The sequence below is a fragment of the Hyperolius riggenbachi genome, chromosome 1 (assembly GCF_040937935.1).
Source record: "Hyperolius riggenbachi isolate aHypRig1 chromosome 1, aHypRig1.pri, whole genome shotgun sequence".
Classification (NCBI taxonomy): Eukaryota; Metazoa; Chordata; class Amphibia; order Anura; family Hyperoliidae; genus Hyperolius; species Hyperolius riggenbachi.
Genome location: NC_090646.1, coordinates 487,468,047 through 487,485,181, shown reverse-complemented (window position 1 = coordinate 487,485,181; position 17,135 = coordinate 487,468,047). Strand labels below are relative to the sequence as shown.

Sequence of the window (17,135 nt, the reverse complement as noted above, 5' to 3'; positions counted from 1 at the left end):
ACCTGCTCCCCCCCCGGAGATCGGGGCTGCACAGGACGCTATCCGTCCTGTGCAGCCAGTGACAGGACGTCCCCTGTCACATGGCGGCGATCCCCGGCCGCTGATTGGCCGGGGATCGCCGATCTGCCTTACGGCGCTGCTGCGCAGCAGCGCCGTACAAATGTAAACAAAGCGGATTATTTCCGCTTGTGTTTACATTTAGCCTGCGAGCCGCCATCGGCGGCCCGCAGGCTATTCACGGAGCCCCCCGCCGTGATTTGACAGGAAGCAGCCGCTCGCGCGAGCGGCTGCTTCCTGATTAATCAGCCTGCAGCTGGCGACGCAGTACTGCGTCGCTGGTCCTGCAGCTGCCACTTTGCCGACGCACGGTATAAGCGTGCGGTCGGCAAGTGGTTAAAGAGAAAGTGTAACCAAGAAAAGAACTTCATCCCAATCAGTAGGGCTGCACGATTTTAGGTAAAAATTGAAATTGCGATTTTTCTCTCAAAAATTGCAATTTCGTTTTTTTTCACAATTTTTTTTTGCAAATCGAGCTTTGGCACTAAATTCACTATGCCCCCAGTATAGTTTAGCCAGATACTGCGGGCGGACGATTGCTTAAAGAGAAACTCCGACCAAGAATTGATTGAACTTTATCCCAATCAGTAGCTGATACCCCATCACAAATGGATCATCAGGGGGCTCTGTATGGCTGATATTGTGGTGAAACCCCTCCCACAAGAACAAGAAAAGTACATACTCTTGGCGGTTTCCTGTCTGTGAACCTTGCTGCATTGTGGGAAATAGCTGTTACAGCTGTTTCCAACTGTCAAAAATCATGCAGCAGCTACATCACCTGTAAGCAGTAAAATATTCACTGGAATTCCTTTTTAAGAGCCGGGCAGCAGGGGTGGTTCATGTGAGGGCAGCAGGGGGCGGTTCACGTGAAGACGATATAGTGATCGTCACTATCTGCAGTTTTCAGAGTACCCGCCCGCTGCCCGCACGGTTGTCTGGCCCGCCTACCGCTGTGCGCCGATTGGCCAGAGCCACCAGAAGCAGTGAATATGTATTCTTGTTAATGAGCGGGGGGGGCGGGTCCACTCGAGCGAGCGGCACACACAGCTTTACCAATCGCTGGATAGCGATGGAATGACGGCAGCGGTAGGCGGAGCTGTATGCTCTGTACAGCTCCGCCTACCACTGCCGTCATTCCATCGCTATCAAGAATACATATTCACTGCTTCTGGTGGCTCTGGCCAATCGGCGCTAGAGATGGGAAGTTCGGATCTTTTCAATGATCCGGATGATTCGAATCGGATCATTGAAGAGATCCGGATCTTTGATCCGAATCTCGGATCATTTTACTACTGGAAGCATTCGGGGGTGAAATGACTAGCAGGACAGGTCTGTGGACAAGAGAAGGAGAGGGGGTGGACACACAGAGAAGGGGAGAAGATGGACAGAGGGCAGGGAGTGGACAGAGAAGGGAGGAGGGACGAGCAGAGAGCAGAAATGTTTGCACGTAATACCCACATGCTGAAGTCATATGCTTTACATATATTTCACCTATATGTTCATCTGTACACTTTGAAAGAAAAGGTCGCACAGTGAAAGAAAGCATTCCCAGAAGTGTAGTGCAGCTGTTTAGAGCGAGTGCAGGAGGATCATATTACGCTGCAATCACAGTGCCTGCAAAGTTACTGAGCTGTGCTGAGCTGAGCCAAAAGTTTCCAATGTGTTCACTGTGCAGCACTACGGAACAGACAGCCTGTAATGAGCAGCACATTGCAGCCAGTATGTGTGCTCTACACATATCTGGCAGTGGCACCCATGTCCCCTCTACCTGTCCCTGCAAGGCTGGCTCCCCTGAGTCCCCTCCAACAGAGCGATCGATCTCTGCTCTGCTTCCAGGACCCCGCTGCTACCCGCTGAGAGGGGGCGTGTCGCTCCTGGCCCCGCCCTTTTTGCGATCCGAATCACTCATTTTGATGATTCGGATAATCGACTCATAAAATAGATTCGGATCAAAGATCCGAATCGTTCATGATCCGGACAACACTAATCGGCGCACAGCGGAAGGCGGGCCAGACAAGTGTGCAGGCAGCGGGCAAACCGTGCAGCCCTACCAATCAGTAGTTGATACCCCCTTTTACATGAGAAACCTATTCCTTTTCAGAAACGGATCATCAGGGGGCTCTGTATGGCTGATATTGTGGTGAAACCTCTCCCACAGGAAACTGTGGTCATGGCAGTTTCCTGTCTGTGAACCTTGTTGCATTGTGGGTAATAGCTGTTTACAGCTGGGTCCAACTGCCAAAAAAGCAAGCAGCATCTCCTTCCAGTGACATCACCTGTCAGCAGTAAAAATGTCCCCATGTGATAAATGTCAGAATGTAAATCAGGGAGAGGAAAGATTTTACAATCGGCAAATAATGATTAAATCATTTATACATAATTATTGTAAAAATTAAGCACTTTTTTTTATTACATTATTTTCACTGGAGTTCCTCTTTAACCACTTGCCGACCGCTGCTCGCAGACTAAATGTAATCGCAGGAGACGTATGTGTCCTTTGTTTACATTGAATTAAGGCAGATCGGCGATCCTCGGCCAATCAGCGGATCGCCACCATGTGACAGAGGACAGCCTGTCACAGGCTGCACAGGACGGATAGCGTCCTGTGCAGCCCTGATCACCAGGGGGGAGAGGGAGGGGGGGAATTTTGCCGCGGAGGGGGGCTTTGAGGTGCCCCCCCCCCCCCCGCAACACCCAGGCAGGCAGGAGCAATCAGACCCCCTGCACATCATCCCCATAGGGGGGAAAAAAGGGGGTGATCTGGTCGCTCTGCCTGCAACCTGATCTGTGCTGGGGGCTGCAGAGCCCACCCAGCACAAATCATAAAAAAACACGCTGGTCCTTAAGGGGGGTAAAGGCTGGGTCCTCAAGTGGTTAAAGCAATTCTGGGAGATTAGCAATCCATATTTAATGATACTTACCTCAGGAGGGGGAAGCTTCTAAAGAGTCCTCCGTAGACCCCTGTCACTGCTGGGACCCCTCAAGTGTGGTGTCTGGTGGAAATAGCTGAGGCCGATCAGCTGTTACCGAAGAGAGTTGAGTGGGACAGAGTTAGCCTGCATGGGCAAGGTGCCAACTATTGTCAACATGGAGACCTTCAGGAGACCCACTGCTGGAACGGGGCTGGGGAAAAGGACAAGGGAAGCCACTTTAGGGTCCAGAGGTTTCCCCCTCCAGATGTTTTTTGCTACAGGTTCCCTTTAATAGGCCAAAGCACCATGGTACCAAATGGGTTAAACTATGCACACACGCTATATTTTTGGTCATAATGGTTCTGGGTGATATACATAATGTTTTCCAATGTACAATCCCAGTGCATTGGGAGCAATGTGTATTTTCCTGCAGCGGTGAAGAAAATAATGGCACTGCAGATACGTTTCACACATTGTGTGTGAATCCCTATTGCTGACAGTCAGCTGCTCTCATCTGATTGTCAGCCAATAGTGCAGATTTCTCTGTGGAAAAACGTGTTTTTCCGCAGAGTTAAGCATGACCCCTGATCAAAGGCAGCACTCAATATTGGAGAATATTGGACAATATTCCATCAGAAGGTAGGCTGGCGTATAATGAATTATCAAGTGGTGCACAGAAGCACCCAGGTGAATGATTAATATCAGTCAGATATCATGCTTTACAAGATCTAAAGCCCAGTGTGGTGTATGGAGGGCACACACTGGATAGAACGGTCTGAGGTGACCATTTAGGGCTGTCTCAGGCATGAATCTAGCATGTTCGCGCGCTAGATAAACATCTGGTATGTCAGATCTTTAAGGGACAGCAGCAGCCTAGCACATTTTTCCTCTGCCACCAGCATCAACTCTATTGAGTACCATGCCATTGTCCCTCTTTTCCTCCCCATGGCATTAGATATGCATCACTTTGGTTTACCAGGGTAACCAATCTGTACAGCACTCGTTCCCTGTAATGTCACTCGCAGGATTGAGCTAGATTCTGACAAGCAACACAGATGGTACCTGCAGGGACTTAACTAGGCCCCACCGGGCCCCCCTGTATAAACAGGAAGTCGCGTCAGAGACTAGAGAGAGGAACGCACGCTGGAGCGCACGGATGGTATGTAGCTGCCGCTGCCCAGACAGTAATTTAAGCTGGAGGGGAGCGCAGAGGGGAAAGCCCCGAGGTGAGGGGGGAACGTCCCCCCTCCCCGTCGAGTGTGGCCATGGCTTTCCCCTCATGCTGCGACCCCTCCAGCCCCCCCAAAACAGCCCCAAGTGGGCCCCAGGGGGCTGCAGGCCCTATTGTTACGCCAGTGGGTACCTGTCCATGCACTTTTACTCAGAGACCATCTAACAGGTTTAAATGACATCTACTGTTAAATGAGACCCAACTACATAAATAAAAGACCTAAGGCAAATATCTAGCATAGCCATGTGCACAATATATATATATATATATATATATATATATATATATATATATATATATATATATATATATATATATATATATATATATATATATATAACATGTTTTATTTGAAATGCATAAATTAGTACAGTACAGTATAGTCAAATCCCATATATAAGAGGATGACACAGTAAGAGCCTATTTCCACTAAACGCAGATTGGATGTAGAATGGATGCGGATCCACTTGAGCGAAAACCGATGCGAATCCGCAGAGTTTCCCCGCAGGCGAATAGTGCGGGGGAAACTCTGCCATAGGGTGCAATGGTAACACCGGCCGAATCGCTACTGCTTGCAATTCAGCCGCTTTTCCATCCGAATCGGCGCAGGAGGCTGCGGATCCCATAGCTGTGCATGGCACGGCTGATAGGATTCGTCTGCTTTCCCCGCAGACCCGGAAGAGCTGGCTTGCGTCTCGCAGACGCGCGCTGCTCAAGTGGAATCGCGCCCACAGAGAAACTGACTCCAATGAATGCCTATGAGAAAATCTGCATCAGAAAGATCGCGTGTAGTGGAAACAGGCCCTTAGGCATTCATTGGAGTTTTTCTGCATCCATTCTGCATCCAATCTGCATGTAGTGGAAATAGGCCCTAAACCCAGAATGTCTAAAATATATCAGGGCAAAGAAAGAGAGGAAATCAATAAAAGAAAATAATGAAGGAACCATATAAACTGGTGCAGGTCCAAGTTCAGTAAACAGTCCTTCAAGGACTCATTATCTGTATATCCTAAGTATTCCAGTAAGCAGAACTATCTTTTTGTCAATAGTCGGTATTACAGTTTCACAGAGAAATAAGAGATATACAAACTACAGCAGCAGAATTAGATTATTATTATTTACATAGCACTGACATCTTCCACAGAGTATCCCTACCATAGTCATATGTCTATGTATATATGATGTAGTGTATATAGTCTAGGGTCAACTTAGGGGGAAGCCAATTAACTTATCTGTATGTTTTAGGCTGTAGAAGGAAACAAAAATGCCCAGGGAAAACTCAGGCAGACATGGGGAGAACATACAAACTTCATGCATATAGTGCCCTATCTGCGATCCGAATTGGGGACCCAGCGTTGCAAGGCAGGACTGCTAACCACTATGCCACCGTGCTGCCCACAAGCTGTTATCGCTAAATACACACAGGGTGGGTTTCTCTGTGTTTTCCTGTGGAAGAATTTAGTATGCTGCAAAGGTGATCACTAGCTAAACTACTGGGGCATTTCTGAGCTGAAACCCACTAGAGCGCTTTTTTGAGCATTTAGGGAGCTCTGTAAATCACTAGCGATTTACCTAAACGCTCTGCCAATGTGAATAAATGTAAAAAAATTCCACAGTAGCGATTAGCAAAATCGCAAAACATGCAGCATTTTGGGAGCGTTTGCGCTTTAATGTTAAGTACTGAAGCGCTGGCAAAGCGCTCATGAATCGCTACACATAGAGATTTGTGTGCAATTTTAAATTACTGCAAACTGTAAAAAAATTTATGATAAATTGAAAGGACCAATCAGAACTAAAATCGCAAATCGCTACACAATCACTGGCAAAAAGCTTACACTTTTTAAAATCGCTACCAAAATCGCCGGAAAACGCTAATGAAATCGCTCATTAAATCGCTTACAAAACGCTAAAAATGCTTACGATTGCGCTTTGCTATTTTTAGTGGGTTCCAGGCCTCTTAACAGCTACATTTACAGGGAGTGCAGAATTATTAGGCAAATGAGTATTTTGACCACATCATCCTCTTTATGCATGTTGTCTTACTCCAAGCTGTATAGGCTCGAAAGCCTACTACCAATTAAGCATATTAGGTGATGTGCATCTCTGTAATGAGAAGGGGTGTGGTCTAATGACATCAACACCCTATATCAGGTGTGCATAATTATTAGGCAACTTCCTTTCCTTTGGCAAAATGGGTCAAAAGAAGGACTTGACAGGCTCAGAAAAGTCAAAAATAGTGAGATATCTTGCAGAGGGATGCAGCACTCTTAAAATTGCAAAGCTTCTGAAGCGTGATCATCGAACAATCAAGCCTTTCATTCAAAATAGTCAACAGGGTCGCAAGAAGCGTGTGGAAAAACCAAGGCGCAAAATAACTGCCCATGAACTGAGAAAAGTCAAGCGTGCAGCTGCCATGATGCCACTTGCCACCAGCTTGGCCATATTTCAGAGCTGCAACATCACTGGAGTGCCCAAAAGCACAAGGTGTGCAATACTCAGAGACATGGCCAAGGTAAGAAAGGCTGAAAGACGACCACCACTGAACAAGACACACAAGCTGAAACGTCAAGACTGGGCCAAGAAATATCTCAAGACTGATTTTTCTAAGGTTTTATGGACTGATGAAATGAGAGTGAGTCTTGATGGGCCAGATGGATGGGCCCGTGGCTGGATTGGTAAAGGGCAGAGAGCTCCAGTCAGACTCAGACGCCAGCAAGGTGGAGGTGGAGTACTGGTTTGGGCTGGTATCATCAAAGATGAGCTTGTGGGGCCTTTTCGGGTTGAGAATGGAGTCAAGCTCAACTCCCAGTCCTACTGCCAGTTTCTGGAAGACACCTTCGTCAAGCAGTGGTACAGGAAGAAGTCTGCATCCTTCAAGAAAAACATGATTTTCATGCAGGACAATGCTCCATCACACGCGTCCAAGTACTCCACAGCGTAGCTGGCAAGAAAGGGTATAAAAGAAGAAAAACTAATGACATGGCCTCAGGGCCGGCGCTACCATCAAGGCAAAGGAGGCAGCTGCCCCAGGGCCCCAGAGCTTGTAGGGGCCCCCAGTGACTATAAGAGTAAAAAAAAAAATTTTCAAATCGGCCTTATAGTTTTTGAGAAAATCGATTTTAATGTTTCAAAGGGAAAAAAAAAACATTTAAAAACCTGCCGAATTTAATGGTTAATAGCAAATCCACCTTAAATGCTAGAAACCCTAAATTTGCAGGCTATGTTAAGGAGATCATTAGGAATAAGAGGAAAAAAACTATTTTTCAAAAAGACCTTATAGTTTTTGAGAAAATCGATTTTAAAGTTTAGAAGGAAAAAAGTATAGTTTTAAATGCGGTAAATATAACTTTTAGTAGCAAACCTAACGGTAGTGTAATTTTACATGCATCAAACGAAAGCGCAATAAATTTCCTGACGGGGTTTCCAGGTGGTCCATACGCAGTCGCAGCGCTTTGGCCAGGGATCGCTATACAGCCGCAATATGGCTGTAGGAAGATCCCTGGCATTTTTTCCTATTTTCCCAATTTTTATTTATGTTTAGACTGTGGGAATTTTTTTTTTTTTTAAATTATGTGGGGTCCCCCCTCCTGAAACTTTTTAACCCCTTGTTCCCCATGCAGTCTGGGATAGCCAGAATGTGGAGCTCTGACCAATTGGGACTTCACACCCTGACTATACCAGCTGCAAAAAAGGTCCTCTAATGCCGATTTTTGTTCCGGGGTATATGTTGGGGGGGCCCCCCAGGTTAATTTTGCCCTGGGGCCCCATTGTTGCTTAAACCGGCCCTGCATGGCCTCCTTGTTCACCTGATCTGAACCACATTGAGAACCTGTGGTCCATCATAAAATGTGAGATTTACAAGGAGGGAAAACAGTACACCTCTCTGAACAGTGTCTGGGAGGCTGTGGTTGCTGCTGCACGCAATGTTGATGGTGAACAGATCAAAACACTGACATAATCCATGGATGGCAGGCTTTTGAGTGTCCTTGCAAAGCAAGGTGGCTATATTGGTCACTGATTTGTTTTTGAATGTCAGAAATGTATATTTGTGAATGTTGAAATGTTATATTGGTTTCACTGGTAAAAATAAACAATTGAAATGGGTATATATTTGTTTTTTGTTAAGTTGCCTAATAATTATGCACAGTAATAGTCACCTGCACACACAGATATCCCCCCAAAATAGCTAAAACTAAAAACAAACTAAAAACTACTTAAAAAAAAATATTCAGCTTTGATATCAATGAGTTTTTTGGGTTCATTGAGAACATGATTGTTGTTCAATAATAAAATTATTCCTCAAAAATACAACTTGCCTAATAATTCTGCACTCCCTGTATTTGTAAATTCAACGATCCTCTCTAGCATGTCGAAGGAAAGAAAAATTGTCTCCTGGTGCAGGATACTCAGCCAACAGTGAACCAATGATTAGTTTTTTGTGCAGAGCAAGGAGAGCCATTTGTCTTACATGCCATGAGTCGGTTACTGTGTCCTAGGAGTACAATCTGCAGAGACACTAGAAACATAGAGATAAGATATGGCCGTTTGCTGGGACAAATGCAGGGAGTGCATATGTATAGTACTACTGTGTAACAACAACATATCAAATTAATTGATTTCATGAGCAAAGCGAGTGCATAAATTTGAATACAAAATTTGCATAAACCTGCATCATTGCAGAATTATTTGCATCTCATTGACCATCCCTATTAGTGACACAGCTACACATCAGGCTTTATACTTACAGCATAGATGTTATTTATTATATATAAAAGATTAATGTGTACACATAAGATATACAGTCACAATCAGATATGTAAATCTGACTTTAAAAATATGCTTTATTGCAGCAGCACAAGTAAATATTTTTAGATTGGTTTGTTCATGTGCGTTTTTGTGGACTAAACACTGCCATTAGTTACTTACATTAGTTATTTACTATAACTATAGCATATTTTATATTCTTTTCTCTTTTAATTACAGTTGAAATTTATTAGAAGTCAAAGTCGGTGCACTTTTTCCTGACTCCAACTCCAGGTAAACAAAAATTGCTCCGACTTCTCAACCCCGACTCCACAGCCCTGGATAAGGCATGCTGGAAAACTTTGTCCGATCGCTATTGTTATGTACCCCCACAGATTGCGTTCTCCCACTTTTACGTTTCATAAAGCAAAACATGTTGATCAGCAGAGAGCTGATCAACATGTTTTGCCTGGTTGTACAGGGAAAGGCTGAAAAACATACAAAAATGATCATTTTGGATGACCATTATTGCAAGTGTGTATGTGTTCCTTTAAGGCGCCATTTACACTGTGTTCATGCGTTCTATTACAACGGCCAATATGATCGCATCACAATGCAAAGCAATTATATGCCTATGGTAGGTTCACATCGGTGCGTTTACTAGACAACGTGTGCATTTAGTGAGGGTGAAGCATACTTATAATGTACAGCATGCTTCACTGTATGCATCATATCGAACTCCTAATATGCAAATACCCCTTTATCCTACTGCATCGCAGAGCATATATTGTTAAAGTAGCCAAAAGCTACCACCAAATATTCAGTGGTCATTGCCCAGACAACTGCCAGGTAAAAACAATTAGTTGGATTGCCCCCTAAGGGCTTGTTCACACTACGAGTGTTTGCTTTATTTTTTAAGCGCTGACGATTTTGCAAATCGCTCTAAAAGTTCTTGTGTAATGACTTCCTATGAGAGTGTTCACATTGAACACACTACCTGTACCATTTTCTGAGTGTTTTGCCTCAATGGCAGGTATAGGGAAATCGCAAAGTGCTTGAAAAAGCACTTTGTATTGCAATTTCCCAAGGGCTTTGATGAGTAAATACATTGTACGTATTCATTTCTGGGCAAAGAGTTCACTTCCTGACTGAGGTCAGAAAGTAAAAAATCAGTTGTTCTGCAAAAGCGCCTAGAAAAGTGCTTTTCTAAGCTGAAATCACTCTGAAAGTGCTTGTAAAAGCACTTTCAAAATCACCCCATATAATTGCCAGCACTTGCGATACTGCTGGCAATTTATAATGAGAACAAGGCCTTACTCTGTCACCACTTTTGTCTTCCATAATGCATTGTTCACATCTAAAATCGAAATCGCTGATGCCAGAGATTTTCGATTTTTTTTGCACTTTTTTTTCTCCTCCCGGCGCTTACTTGCACGCTTCAATTTGGTGTAAAGCACTTTTCAAGGTGCTTTTGCAGAGTGATTTGTTTTTTCACTTCCTGCCTTCAGGAAATGAATAAATACAATTTATTTATTCGTCAAAGTGCAAACGCAATCACAGCACAAAGCGATTTTGTGAGCGTTTTGCTCTTTTCCTATATCTTCCATTGTAGCAAAATCGTCCTAAAAATGGTACAGGCGGCGCTTTGCTGAGCGGATCGGAAATGAACCGCTCAGATGTGAACTCTCTCATAGGGAATCATTGCACAAACACTTTCAGGGCGATTTTGCAAATCGCCGGCGCTTAAAAAATAGCGAACATGCCCTAGTTGTTAACATGCCCTAAGGGCCTGTTTCCACTACACGCAGATTGGATGCAGAAAAACATGCATCCCCACCTTCCCATTATGTATTGTACATACGATGCTCGACAGGTGTGAATTCAGGATGTACTTTACCTGCAGCAGACACTTGCTGACATCACTTGCACAGAGAGCTTTGTTGCAGCCGGTGACCGATGCAATCACATGACAGCACACAGCAATGACGAGGAGCTCCACAGGATACCACGTTTTCCCCTGCAGTCATAAAGAAGCACCATCATATATCCATAATAACAAATGCAAGCCCTGCCAATTACTTATGCCTTGCTAATGAATATTTGTTCCATGCATTTATACTGAGTTGCTTCTACAGTGGGATGTTTCTAATACCTTTTAATGCAGTGGAACCTTGGCTTGCAAGCATAATTTGTTTAGGAAACATGCTTGTAATCCAAAAGCACTCATACCAAAGCAAAATTTCCCCATAAGGATTAATGGAAACTCATATGATCCATTCCACAATTTATAGAAAGAACATTTATAGGACAAAGTACTGTACTGTATAAGGTAAGTTCTGCCTAGGTTTGCCTTGTGGATGATCCGGCTCTGTCACTAACGGAATCCCAGGACTAAACACTAGAGTCAAAACACTAGGGGCCTCTAGTGATTCTCACGTGATGCACAGTGCCTCGAGAGTGAAGAGACAGGGAGAAGCCCCAATGGTGGAGAGAAGACGAACACGTTCAGTATCATATCGCACATGCGCAGTAGGTAAAATAGCTACTTTTCTATGGTAGTAGAAATATATAGAGCACTGGCGCAATCGACCAAATCCATTTCAGCTGAAAATCGAACAGGAATGGTTTACGGCATTGATTTCTAGCAGATTTGATCAAAAGATGGAATTGCCTGGATATTGATAAAAGAAATCGACCAGTTTATGGCCACCTTAAGCCTAGAACATTCTGTCACTTTCAGCATTTATTCTCTCTGCACAGTTACATCTGAGAAATGGGCTTGTGGTTTTCCATGGAAAATGTTAGTGGCCAGTTTCCCTGTACAGTACAAGTCAGATATTGCATGTTGTCCATGGGAGAAGTTTTCCATTCCTGACTGAACAAGAGAAGAGGTTAGGAAGTCTCTTCTTGCAGATCTTTTGAGTGCTTGATTTGTATAGACTTGAAGTATTGATCTAGTGTCAGAATTGCAACACCACTGTGGTATGAGAGTAGCTAGGAAGATCCCACAGGCAGATATTGACTTGGAATTTAACAAAACAAAAACCAAACCATGAATCATTGCTAAGTGTAATGGTTTCTTCTGGAATCCTGAAGGGCGGGAGGGGCCGTATTTAGAGACCATGCTTACCTAAATGCATAAGGAAGATGATGTTTTTCTTCACCTGCTCTGCCCTTTTTTTTTTACCACCACAGCTGTCATAAGTTTGTTTGTTTGTTATATGAAGCACAATGGCATAGTGGATAGCACTGAATTACAGAGCTTGGTTCCTGGTTCGTATCCCAGCCAGGGCACTATATGCACATAGTTTGTATGTTCTCCTTGTCTGTGTATGTGTTTCCTCCAAGGTCTCTGGTTTCCTCACACCTCCCGAAAACAAAGATAAGTTAAATTTACTTCCTCCTAACAATTGGCCTTAGACTATGATGGACATATAACTATGATAGGGATTAGATTGTGAGTAGGGCTGATCGGAACAGCTGAATTCCGACTTCGTCGAAATTTCGTGTACCGCATGCGAAAACCGAGTTTCGTGTTCCGAATTTTCGTGTTCCGAGTGCATTTCTATTGAATTAAATAGTGTTAACTTCTGCGGTTAATTGTAAAGCCCCCGTACATGCTATCATCATTAAATTTAGCATGTATGTTAAGCAGATGAGTAGGAACATGGTAAAAAAAAATTTTTGTGAAAAGAGCTTATAGTTTTTGAGCAAATCGATTTCAAAGTTTCAAAAGAAAAATGTTTTTTAAACTGTGTAAAATGACACTGCTGCAGAGCAGGTTACTGCATTCCGAGTTCTGTATACATATTGTATACATTTCATGAAAACAGACAGCGTGGGGTCCCCCCTCCCAAGCCTCCTTAACCTCTTGTCCCCCATGCAGGCTGGGATAGCCAGAATGCGGAGTCCCGGCCACGTGGGGCTTCGCACCAGCCCGCATGGTCCATGGTATGGGGGGCTCTGGAGGAGAGGGGCGGCCAACCTCCCCCTCTCCCCCAGAGCCCTTGTCCAATCCATGGACAAGGGGCTCTTCCCCACCTCCGGTGCCCCAGGAGGAGGTGGGGGCCGCCGACGTCCTGGGGGGTTCATGGTGCCATCCGGGGTTCCCATTTAACAAGCGGACCCCGGAAGCCGCCCCCTCCCCAGGAGAAATGAGTATAGGGGTACACAGTACCCCTTACCCATTTCAGCAGAGTTAAAAAAAGAAATAAAAACACAACAACGAAAAAAGTCCTTTATTGTTCTAAATTAACCAGGGATACTTACCTTGCAATAATCTCACGCCAGTAACCTCAGGAGTGGTCCCACGCCAGTATCCTCTTATCACATCCCACCTCCCTCCCACACTGGCGAACTCCCACCACTGAATGGTCACAGTCAGCCTCTGCATCTGTATAGCAGAGGCTGAGAACACGCAAATTTTGCTTTTAAAACAAGAAATTTCGGCAAACAGTGATGCAATCAAAATGGCCACTGGGAAATCCCCGATCGCTGGAGGCCACACTAGAGTGGCGAAACCAGTGATTTTTCACATAGATGGTGGGTCCAGGTGACCAGAGCAGGAGGTGCCCTAATCCCCTGGACCCACCCATTCATGTGAAATAACGCGTATTCTGACACTCTGAGGTGGCCTCCGGGGAACGGGGATTCCCCAGCAGCCATTTTGTTTATGACACTGTTTGCCGAAAATTCTTGTTTTAGCAAACAATTTTCGTGTTTCTAGCTTATGCAATACAGATTGCAGAGGCTGTCTACAGCCATTCATCCCCAGGAGTTCTGCAGGATCGGCAGGTGCGCGGGACCTCCTAAGAGAATAGAGGGGGGCACAGCGCAGGAAGGTGGGAAAGTGGGCACAGAGCGGCGGGGAGGGGGGGAAGCCTCCCCTCCCTCACCTAGGGCCCCCCCCTTGCGCACTCCCCCCCACCTCCAGAATTCCAGCCAGCCAGCAGAACGGCTTACCGAGAGCGATAGCTCTGTGTGCCGCTGGTCTGGTATTCTGCACTGACACTGTCCAATCACGCTCTCGCAGTACTTCCTGTGAGAGCGTAATTGGACAATGGAATGCAGGAGACCAGACCAGCAGCGGCACACAGAGCTCTTCTCTCGGTAAGTGATTCCCGCTCGCTGACAGTGACAGTGAGGACACAGGGTGACTGCAGTGCCGATTCTCTCATGAAGCAAGATGAAACATTTGCATCAAGTGCAGAGATTACAGGGGCAGCATTTTTGTATTGTTTACAGTAACAGCATGCATTCAGAGTAGGAGAAGAAGGAGAGGAGAGCAAGGTGAAGAGGTCATCATTGGGAAACCACAGCTTGTTGTGCTGCAGGAGTGTGACAGTGAGTGAGGAGGGGGGAGGGGGAGAGCAGCAGTGTTTCATTTGACTTGTACAGCAAACGGGAGGAGGTGGCACTGCTGTCCTGACTAAGGAGGAATGGAGGATGGCCGCCTGGCCGAGGGTGAGCAGTTTGTTTGTCACAGACTCACAGCCAGCCAGTGTGCTATTGTGTTGAGCTGCAGCATGTCATTTGAGAACATTACATAAATCAGAGTAAATTATCGGGTGCTATTCAATCATTCCAAATCTGGAAGGGGGAAGCACATCTTCACAAGTTTGCCTCAGGCAGCAAAACATCTAGAACCGGCCCTGGGTGGCTGCAGGGGGCTGATAGAAGCCCCAGGTAAGTTAAACCCTTTTTTTTTTTGTTACAGTTAAGGTTCCCTTTAATCGGTTGGAACGTTATAAATAAACGATAATAATAGCAAGGAATACAGTATTACAAATAAGTGCACATTTATCTTAGTAGTTTTAAGTCAGCTTTCCAACACAGACACTATGCATGCTTTCATTACACTGGCTGCAGTCCAAGAGGAAGACCAGCGCAATAGCATACACACACACCTTAATAGGGAAACAATGGATGTAACTTCTAACTGATCAGCTCAAACCTCTCTGTTGAATACCATCTCTCAATAAGTATTATTATTATTATTATCGATTTATAAAGCGACAAAATATTCCGTGGCCTTGTACAAAGTAAGAAAAACAAACATGGACTGGAGTACATAATAATACAGACAATGATATACGTCAAATATGGACACTGGTGCAGAATACAGAATTGGTAATTAATATCACAAATAACAATACAATGACAAGTAACATGATGAATAACGTACAACAGATTGCAAGATACAAAATTGAAAAAAAAATTTTGAACACACAAAAGGAGGAGAGAGTGGTTTAAACAACAAACAAATGAATGACTCATTTATGAACCTAGTAGTGGTATACTGTAACTAGAAGTCAGTGACACCCCATGCAAAATGCACTGAACTGTTGTCCTAACGATTGGGTCCTGATTGTTGACACGAAAAAGTTGTTGCGTATATGTATGGATCTTGAGAGATGCCACATGGAACTGTTGCAACCACGACTTTGAATCCACCCCCCTCCCCTTTTCTCTATGTGTGAGGTAACAGCTGTATTGGTATCTATGATCAGATTTCTCTATTGCAGGAACAAAAGGCAACAAATCCCTAGATATACATAAACCCCTACAGCTTTTTTCATTGACAAACAGCTACCGGTACTTTGGGTTGTTGAATGTTAATTTTTGCTCTTGCATGGTAGAGTAAGTGCTTCAGCATGAATTATGGTTTAAGTGTTGGAAGTTATAAATGACCTTTTTGATGTTTCTTAATTTAGGGAATTTCCACGCTAACATGCTGCATTGTAACAGACACTGTAATGTGTACAATTCAGGCCTCTTCTACACCTTTCTGTATGCAGGGTAATGCAAGAGCAAAGAAAGTGTATGGGGCCCAGGGCCGGGCCGAGGCATAGGCTGGAGAGGCTCCAGCCTCAGGGCGCAGTGTAGGAGGGGGCGCAGAATTCATTCAGCTGTCATTCCTAATTGTGTTTGAAGCAGAAAGAAATAAGAAAAGGGGATACATAGCAGTGACTGCAAGCCAGATAACTAGATATTAAGGTGTTGGGGAGGTTGGGGGCGCTGTGGCCCTCTTAGTCTAATAGCAATCGGTGTGTGATGGCTGGGGTGGCAGGGATGGAGGGGCGCACTTTGGTGTCTCAGCCTTGGGTGCTGGAGGACCTTGTCCCTGCTCTGCCAGGTCCGGTTCTAGACTTTTTGCTGCCTGAGGCAATAGCTAGAAGCCGAGGGTCCCAGTGCAAGTGTAGCATTGAGGCCCCCCAAGCAAGCTATAGATAACAATTGATACAACACACCAAAACCAATCAAGGCCAACCACAGTGTCAGAGGTGCAAGAAGGGGATGGGAAACTGTGTGTTAATGATCACTACTATTCAAATCCACTATAGGGGCTGGTGCACAGCGAGCGGCTTTTTCAGCGTTTCTGCAGCCGCTTGCGGCTGCGGACACGCTGGGTCAATGTATCTCAATGGGGTGGGTCACACAAGAGCGGGAGGCGTTTTGCAGAAACGCATACTCCCGGGGTGAGGCATTTTTTGGATTGTAGATGCATTTCTGCCTCAATGTTAAGTATAGGAAAAACGCAAACCACTCTGAAAAACGGCAGTTCAGATCGGTTTTGCAGGCGTTTTTGTTACAGAAGCTGTTCAGTAACAGCTTTACTGTAACAATATCTGAAATCTACTACACCAAAAACGCTTCACAAAACCACAAAATGCTAGCTGAAATGCTACAGAAAAATAAAAAGAGTTTCAAAATCTGCTAGCATTTTGCGGATCTACTAGCGGTTTTTGGTGTGCACCAGGCCTAAGGGCTGGTGCACACCAAAACCTGCTAGCAGATCCGCAAAATGCTAGCAGATTTTTAAACGCTTTTTTTTATTTTTATGAGGCGTTTTGCTAGCGTTTTGCGGATTGCTGCTGCGGTTTTCAGTATAGTAGATTTCATATATTGTTACAGTAAAGCTGTTACTGAACAGCTTCTGTAACAAAAACGCCTGCAAAACCGCTCTGAAGTGCCGTTTTTCAGAGCGGTTTGCGTTTTTCCTATACTTAACATTGAGGCAGAAACGCACCCGCAATCCAAAAAATGCCTCACCCAGGCATTTTTCGTTTCTGCAAAACGCCCCCCGCTCTGGTGTGCACCACCCCATTGAGATACATTGACCAAGCAGATCCGCAGCCGCAAGCGGATCTGAAAACGCCCAAAAAGCCGCTCGGTGTGCACCAGCCCTAAAA

The 17,135-nt window shown here is 44.9% G+C and overlaps 1 protein-coding gene across 1 annotated transcript in view; it reads right to left on the bottom strand.

The window, feature by feature from the left end:
* Window positions 1–17,135, bottom strand: part of LOC137522316 (twisted gastrulation protein homolog 1-A-like) — a 61,682-nt gene that overhangs the window by 29,558 nt on the left and 14,989 nt on the right. The window contains exon 2 of the mRNA XM_068242350.1: window positions 10,841–10,960. Within this exon, the coding sequence (XP_068098451.1) occupies window positions 10,841–10,960 (120 nt within the window). The remainder of the gene's footprint in view (window positions 1–10,840; window positions 10,961–17,135) is intronic.